Here is an 8,649-nt window from a genome sequence, read left to right as displayed (position 1 = left end):
GGCGCGAGGCTTTCCCACCCGCAAAGGGGCGCTACCACCGCGCGGCCAAGAGGAGGGGGACGCGCCTTTCCTTCCCTTTCCTGCCTTTCCCTTCGGGAACAAAACCAGAGAGAGGCCCCCAAAGAAGAGAGAAAGGTAAGGCGAGGAGAAAGGCGGGCCAAGGCAGCGAGAGAACGAGAGTGGGGGTAGTGGGTCTTTCCCCCCTCCCCGCTCGGATGCAATCCCCCCGCGCCGGATGTTACAATGGTACCGTCCGGACGCTTCTAAGGGATCCTGGTCCAAGAGGTGGAAGGATTGGAAAACGTGGAGGAATCCGGTAATGGAGTCGAATGGGGCTGGGGGTGGATGATGGGAAGAGTTGTACCTCGGTCAATTTCTACAGCCTGTCCGGGATGGTGTAAAAAGAGAAGGGCCAGATGGTTCTTTCCATGGTGCCTGGCTTGGGATTTCAACTCCCATCAGCAGGGGGGTTGGACTAGATGACCTCCAAGGTTCCTTCCAACTCGTTATTCTGGGTCTAAATAATATCCAGCCAAGGTTATTATTAGTGCCACTTTATAAAATCTTAGTAAGGCCCCGGGCTAGAATGCCGCATCCAGTTTTAGTCCTCCACATTGAAAAAAAAAAAAGAATAGAATAGAATGGAATACTTTATTGGCCAAGTGTGATTGGATACACAAGGAATTTGTCTTGGTGTAAATACTCTCAGTATACATAAAAGAAAAAATACATTCGTCAAGAATCATAAGGTACACTTAATGATAATCATAGGGTACAATAAGCAATCATTCATACTAGGAAATAGTCAATATAAATTGTAAGGATACGAGCGACAAAGTTACAGTGCTGAGACTTCCAATATTTCAAGGGTTGCCCCAAAGAAGAGGGGGAGATCAACCTATTTTCCAAAGCACCAAAAAAACAATGGATGGAAAACCAACCAAGGAGATTTCAGACAAACGGCTCTCCGGTCTCTTCTTCAAAAACCTCCAGTGATGGAACACCCACCGCTTCTTGGGACAAGCTGTTAATTGTGGGGCAACTTGCCTTAAGAAGTTGTGGTGGTGGGGGGGGGTTCCATCCCTGGAGGTTTTGAAGAAGAGGCTGGACAACTCTTCCTCTTCCTCCAGAAAGGAGCCCGAATCGTGGTTTGTAAAGAGATTGGTAAGCAACGGCCCTGTGTGCTGTTCTTACGCCAGTGAACTTGCTGGAGTTGATTTAGGCTGGTGAAAACGGTGTAGGGAAAGCCAAGAAGGAAGTCGTAGGAAGTAAAAACATCCTCAAAGATCCATCTCATCCTGGGCACCCTTTTTTTTTTTAAACTATGACCATCTGGCAGACGGTACAGGATAATAATAAAAACAAGGACAAATAGGCTGAAAAACAGCTTCTATCCCAGGGCAGGAACTCTATTGGATTCTACTGTATATAGTGCGACATGAATGCAATATCAGCGGGTTTTCAATTCAATGTGTGGAGTGTGAAGGATGGGTGTTCGTGTTTTATTTTCATAGTCCTAACGTACACTTGAAGAGGGTATTTAATTCCGTTGTACGAGGTGCAATGACAAGTAAACTAAACTAGAGAACGCCAGGCTCAAGAGGAGGAAAAATAAAATAAAAAGAAGAGATAAGCACCACATATATACACACCAACCTGCCCACATGCCCCCAGAATGGGATGCAGCAGGCTCTTTGCAACCCCAGGCAAATAATTGAAATAGCTGGCTTGGTTTGCTTAGATTTAGGGGGGTGGGCAGGATCCCTCTCCCAGCATCTTCTAGCCTGCCTCCTTTTTAGAGATGCTCCCTCGCCATTCCAACGTGTGCAAGCCGTGGCTCGCGTGGGCAAGCTGCTGGCATGTCCAAAATGGCTGCAAAGCCGGCGTTCTCCAAGCCCACCAGCTGCCAGACACCCCCACAGCCCTGCCTTTAAGCAACAGCTCTGCACACCAGGGTGAAATTAATGGGAGTTTTGTAACTGTTTTTGGGGGAGGTGTTTTTTTTTGTCTCCGTTCAAGGATATTCGGAGCTTGGAAGCAAAGTGAAGGAATAAAAGGGGCTTCGCCTGTTTTCTGTGACTGTGTTTATTTTGTATCCCACCCTGGGTCATCACAGCGGAAGGGGAATAACGATGAAGGAAAGTGTTAAGCGTGGTTGGCAGGCATTGGGCAAACTTAACCAGCTCCCCCTGTGCCTGAAGAGGAAAGTTTTTGATCCATCGATCTGAAAGGGCACAAAAGGCCGTGGAAAGAGCAAACGCTCGGCTTCGAAAGATAGAAAGGCCACAGAACAATGGATGATGTGAGAAACTGTGCGTTGTTTAGGCTGCTGGAATTTCAGGGCAAGCCACTTTGCAGATAACCGGAGCAACCGATACAAATAGCTCTAGTCTTCACGTGTCAAACTCCCCCTCTTCATTTCCCACCATTAGGTACACAGGTGTGGATTGCCCCAAATGTCTCCCCTGTTTCCATGGCAGGGGCCTGGCTGACGATGGAGATCCTGACCCTGTCAGGATTCCGGTGATTGTGTACACCCAGCCCTGCTTGTCAGGATTCCGGCAGTCGCCCTAATTAAACCATACACCTTGAGTCGAGCTTCAAAAAAACTTCAAAATATTTATTAGGAGCAACATGCCGGCATGGCCTGTATGAAGCCGACTCTGAAACACGTCATTCACAATCGCCAATGACCCTGTCTTCCCAAATCCCCCTGGGTGTATCATGATTTAGTTTCTCCAGTGAAACACGTTCACGGGCTGGGCGTCATCCATCACATTCTCCAATAAAGGACACCTTGCTTTTCGCAGGATAGAGAAGATATCTGAGTAGATACCTTCACCCTTCCGTGGTAGCGCATATTTTATGAATATTTTGGGAATGAAAAGTTTCAATAACCAGCTGAACGGCTCCCTTCAATTAACGATAGCCCTCTCTTCCCCTAGCAGGGGGCATGTTCATCTCAAGGCAGAGGTGGGCCCGGCATATCCCCATCGCTTCCTCCGTCCTGATGCTCCTTCTCAGTGTCTCCTGGGTGACCGGCATGGGAGAACATCTGGCCTTATCCCTCAGCTTGCTAAGCAGCCCTTTGCAAGGTTGGTCTCCGTCTTTGAAACTTCTCTCGCATTAAGACGACTTTCCCTCGCTCTCCTTCAATTGCAGCCAGCCGGGGATGATGGGATGTTTCATACCAGAGCCGCTGCCCTGGCTGGGGGGAATTCTGGGCGTTGAAGTCCAGCAGTCAAAAAAAGGTGCCAAGGTTGGGCATCCCGGTTACGAATGCTTAATTCCACCTGGAGTTTGACGGCTTTCTTCCCTGCTTCTGTAGGATTGCATTTTTAAGCTACGGCGTTAAGAGGACAAGGTCTCTTCTCTTGCAGCCTTCCGCCTGGTGACCTATTGCCTGGGCCATGCCAGCGGCCCCCTCCTGGCCGCCAGCTTGGTCTTCTTCCCGCTGCTGAGCTGGCACCTCGAGCTGCAGGAAGGGACTCTTGGTTACCTCCGGACCACCGCGCTCTCTGCCGCCCTCTCAGCCTTGGTCTACCTGTTCCTGGCTGGACTCCGGGGAGTCGAAGCCCAGGCCTCCGTCAGCGGCTACATCCCTGTCCACCTGGCTCAGCTGGGCTGCCACGGAAGGCGCTCGGGGTGGCCGTCCGCGGCTCTCTTGGGGGGATTGCTCTTTGGCCTCGGGGAGATCCTGTCCCCGCGTTCTCCCTTCCTCCTGAACGTCTCTGGATTGCTCACAGGACTGCTAGCCTGTATCCTTTCCAAACCGGTGGGCTTCGAGGGGGGGCTTTGGGAAGAGGAGGGGGGGCCCATGCGGCTCCCAAATCATTGGCAGCCCTCCCCGGTTTTAATAGGAATAGCAATAGCACTTAGACTTATATAGCGCTTTATAGTGCTTTACCGCCTTCTCTAAGCGGTTTACAGAGTCAGCCTCTTGCCCCCCAACAATCTGGGTCCTCATTTTAACCAACTCGGAAGGAGGGAAGGCTGAGTCCACCTTGAGTGGTGAGAATCGAACTGTTGGCAATTGGCAGAATTAGCCTGCAATACTACATTCTGACTACTGCGCCACCATGGCCCTTCCTTCCTTCCTTCCTTCCTTCCTTCCTTCCTTCCTTCCTTCCTTCCTTCCTTCCACACTTAACAATGGACTTCTATACCGCTTCCCAGTGCTTTCCAGACCTCTCTAAGCAGTTTACAGAGTCAGCCTCTCGCCCCCCAACAATCTGGGTCTCCTCCTTTTACCCACCTCGGAAGGATGGAAGGCTGAGTCAGCCTTGAGCCCGGTGAGATTCAAACTGCCAAATTGCAGGCAGCTGGCTGCAGCAAAAGTAGCTTGCAATATAGCGCTCTTTAACCACAAGAATTTGATGATGATTTTTTGGGGTAAAGGGGAAAAAAACCCCACTAGACTAGACTAGATGACCTTGGAGGTCTCTTCCGGCTTCTACAATTGTCCTTAATGCTTCAGACTGTGCTGGGACATTGTCTAAGAGACGCCTGGCAAGGCTGCAGAAGAAAATCCCAGGCTGGAGCCGCCTCAGAAGGGCTTTCTCTCACTTGGTCAGGCCTTTCTCCGCCGGCGCCCTCTCCACTCCAGACCAAAAGGAAAGGTATTTTGGAAGGACGGTCCATTTGCTTTCTTAGGGCTGCCGGACTACAACTCCCAACACCCCCTTGTTGTTCACCTTGCTAGCGAGGGGGGGGGGTTGAGGAATTGTAGTTCGATGTCACCGTCCCACGTTGCTCAGTTCACAATCTAATAGACCCATGATGATGAAGCTGCGGCACGTATGCCAGAGGTGGCACGCAGAGCCCTCTGAGTGGGCCTGCGCACCATCGCCAGCTGCTCTTCTGGTTCCTGGCATGCATGCCAGCCAGCTGGTCCTCGCGGGCACAGACTGCTGAAAAATGGCTCGAAAAACATGGACGTTTCCAGGAGGTTTTTGGGCATCGAAAATGGCCCAGAAAACACCCCCAAAACAGCCTGGTTTTCCAGGACTGTTTTCCAGCCATGTTTGGGCCGTTTTCAGGGCCATTTTTGGTATGACAAACAACCTGAAAACAGCCCAAAAAAACCAGCCAAAAATGTCCAAAAGACAAGCCGTTTTTCAGACCGTTTTCAGGCCAAAAAGACCCCCCCAAAATGGCCTGAAAATGGTCTGAAAACGGCCCCCCAAATGACCCAAAAACAGCCAGCTGGTCTTTGGTTTTCCAGCACTCTGGCATGGGCGCTTCGGTGCCGAAAAGGTTTGCCGTCACTGTAATAGGCAATGGCTCCAATCTGACCCGTTTGGACCCCCGTTTCCTTCTCTCCCTTCTTCCAGAATTCCTGCGCAGGAGGCGTTTCCATCCAACCTGGCGGGGGCCGTTGCCATCCAGATCCCGCCCCCTCCTCCCTCTTGGACCGACCGAAGGGCAGGCCGGGAGTCCCAGCTGCCTTTTCCTCCAACGTCCCAGCATCCCTTCCCGGATCCCCGCGAGGCTTCGGGCACCCCTTCCTTCTCTCTCCCAAATTTCCCGACGGAGGAAGAGCTAATACAAGCAGCCATCCAGGCTTCTCTGCAAGACAGAAACGAAGAAGAAGTGAAGCTGCTCAAATCTTCTGTCTCTTCCCTCCGGTAAATCCTCGGGGAGAAATCGGGTGGGCGGAGCCGAGTGGAGCCTCCAGCTTGTAGGAGCAGTGAATCTGTAAGTGCAAGATTCTGGGGAACGAACGAGGAGGCTTCTGCCTCCCGTGAGTTTGGATCACATGACCTTGGGGAATCCTGCAACGGCCGTAAGGGTGAGAAACAGCCCTGTGCTGTCCAGACAGTATATAGGTAACGGGAATTGAGATAGTTAAGTTAGGATTGGGAGCTGTCCCCTTAAGGGAATGCCTCATGGTCAATGTAGTTAATGCATCCTGGGAAATGTAGTTCATGTCATGTGGTCACAGCTGTAATCCCGATTGGCCACTGAATTGACCCTTGGTTGGGTTGGGGGAGTTTCCTTTACTCCTGCTTGGACCCCGGCAGCGTGCTGGTGTCTCACGCCTTTGCTCCATAGTTATGGGATGAAAGATCACTATTCTCTGACACTATGAAGTCATCTGTGCAAAGAGTTGGACATTAAGATGAATCTCGACATAACCGTGAGTTATATTTGAGGATGCCTTGTGAACCAATAAAGAAACTTTGTATGGAAGCCTTTGTAGAGTTTAATCTGACTGTCTTTATATTCAGCCAGTAATTAAAAGACAGGACAAGCCCCAAGTCATTTTTCCCCCCAGTGCTGTTGTAACGTCAAGCAGTCGCTGTTGCAAGTCGAGGACCACTGTATATTTATAGTTATATGCCCAGAGTTTATGGAGATTCTCCATCATCCAGGTCACAGTTGTCCCAAAGGTGCCTTTTTCAAGAGGCAGCTGGACTTCCTTGTTTTTTTTCCCCGAAAACGTTTCGCTTCTCGTCCAAGGAGCTTCTTCAGTTCTCAGTTCAGTTCTTCTTCAGAACTGAAGAAGCTTCTCGGATGAAAAGCGAAACCTCTTCAAAGAAAAACCAGAAAGTCCAGTTGCCTTTTGAAAAAAAAAAGCACGTATGGGATGCACGCAGTTGTTTTACTCCGGCAAGATTCTGTCTGTAGGTAAATGACAATTAAAAAAGAACTGCAGAAGTAGTTTCAGAAATAACCCCGTTGTTCTTGTTTCATGGGCCTGACCACCCGGCCTCTGACACCAGTCCCGCCTTCTTCTCTTCGCCCCCTTCCCAGGCTCCAGCAGCTGCAGAAGATGGGCTTCCCGACGGAAGAAGCCATGATCGCTTTGGCAGCCACCGGCCATGTGGAAGGAGCCGTCTCTCTGCTAATCGGAGGCCATGTTGGGGACCAAGCCGTGGTGATAGCCGAAACCCGCTCAGCACCTCCTCCCACACGGCCTCAGTCGATCCCCAACCCATGAGATCAACCCCTTTTGGCATTGGAGCCGAATTTCAGCCATCCTGGGAAGAAATGGCCACGGATGCCACAAGGACAGAGGGGACGCGCTGCAGAATCGAACCTGGTTTTGCAAGAGCACGGATAAGGCTGCAGGTCAGCTTCAGACCCAGGTTCATCTGGGCCTACCTGGGTTGCTAGAAGGCCGTGAGGATTTGAGGAACAGAGGATGCCTTTCCAGACCAGAGTTGTGATTTGTCTGCTTGCAATTCCTTTTTTTCCCCCCCCCCAACTCTGGAGATGAATAAATGGAGCGAAACCAAAACAAAACAAAACCCACCCCGGTTGCATGCAAAAGGGAACTGAATTGCAGAAACCCAAGGCAGTTTTTGCCAAGCCTATCCACCCACTTACACTTTTAAAACCAAGGACCTGTTTAAAAAGTGGGGTGTTAAGAATGAGCCTTCGGGATCCCAAGGGAAGCATCCAGGAAAACATGCCCTGTGTTAGCTTGCGCAAAGATACCGTTCATTTTTAAAAATGCAGATCAAGCAGATACAGACACGAAGAGGCACAAAGACTATTCTTTAAACAGAAGAAAATATATTTCCCCCGTCCCATAAAATTGTTAACCGATGCTGGAAAGGGCAAGCTAGCAATCCTTGCTTCGCTACCGTCCCTCCCCAACAAATCTTTTTCCAAAAAATAATAATAAAGGAAGACCGTTAGGAGAAATATACAAATTTCAAAAAAGTTGAGACCATCAATAAAGACTCCCCATCTTAATTCCATGTAAGTTTTGTGCAGATTCTGGTTTCCTTCCAACAAACACCCAGAGTTTGGGGCTACAACGATTAGTCAGTTTATCCACCAAGTGCCACAAGATTCTTTCATTCCATCTCCATCCATTTGTGGTGGTTTCTCCACCCTGGGAACTTTTGAAGACAGTCAAAGTCTTTTAAAAGATTGAGAAATACAGCTTTATAGAATGCAGAATGGCTGGGTTTTGGGGGTGTTTTGTTTTGTTTTCCAGACCAAAAAGGAGAAAAGATCCAATTAAAAAAAAAAAAGTAACATTGAGGTTCCAAACTTGAACAGCAAGAAAGGAAGCATCACATGCCAGAGAGATGCCACCACGGGTGAGAAGGTGGCAAAAGGCTGGATTTGCTGGACCCACCCTTGCCAAACTGTGGTCCAATCTGACCACAAGAGGGGATCTCTGGCAAGTGACAGGCAAGCCGAGACCCCCCCACCCCCCCACAAATATAGACCTCATAACACAGGGTCCCCAAATTTGGCAACATTTAAGACTGGTGGACTTCAACTCCCATAATTATCCAGCGAGCTGTGCCTGCTTTTTCTCTCTCATAATCTCCTAAAGCAAAGAGAGATTGCAGAGGAAGGGATTGCAAGAGAGTCAGCTATGCTGGCTGGAGAATCCTGGGAGTTGAAGTCCACAAGTCTTAAAGTGGCCAAGTTTGGGGACCTCTGCTCTATGCCTACTGCTCCCCTGGGAATCAAAGGCCCAGGTCTCTGGGGCGCATTTCCTAGGAGCTGGCCTGTTTTTGTAGTCCCAGGCAGAGGTGAACATCCTGTCCCACAGGTATGCCACAGGTGTCAAGGACTTGAAGGCTACATGGTTGAGCTCAAGCTGAAGAACATCAACCTGAAGACGATGTGACTTTATACCAGGAGTCTCCAACCTTGGCCACTTTAAGACTTGTGGACTTC

At 49.8% G+C, this 8,649-nt stretch overlaps 1 protein-coding gene across 1 annotated transcript; it reads left to right on the top strand.

The window, feature by feature from the left end:
- The first annotated feature begins 2 nt into the window (after positions 1 to 2).
- Positions 3 to 7,992, top strand: RHBDD3 (rhomboid domain containing 3). The gene is made up of 6 exons (XM_026689114.2): positions 3 to 135; positions 2,946 to 3,095; positions 3,381 to 3,758; positions 4,478 to 4,619; positions 5,334 to 5,627; positions 6,757 to 7,992. Exons 2-6 carry the CDS (start codon positions 2,954 to 2,956, stop codon positions 6,941 to 6,943), a joined length of 1,143 nt encoding a protein of 380 aa, XP_026544899.2. The 5' UTR covers positions 3 to 135; positions 2,946 to 2,953; the 3' UTR covers positions 6,944 to 7,992.
- Positions 7,993 to 8,649: the final 657 nt, after the last annotated feature.

The sequence above is a fragment of the Notechis scutatus genome, chromosome 13, assembly GCF_049901735.1.
Source record: "Notechis scutatus isolate UNSWTSFEM ecotype Mainland chromosome 13, rNotScu1.2, whole genome shotgun sequence".
In the NCBI taxonomy this organism is placed as follows: domain Eukaryota; kingdom Metazoa; phylum Chordata; class Lepidosauria; order Squamata; family Elapidae; genus Notechis; species Notechis scutatus.
Note: the sequence above shows the minus strand (reverse complement) of the source record. Positions and strands in the feature narration are given on the sequence as shown.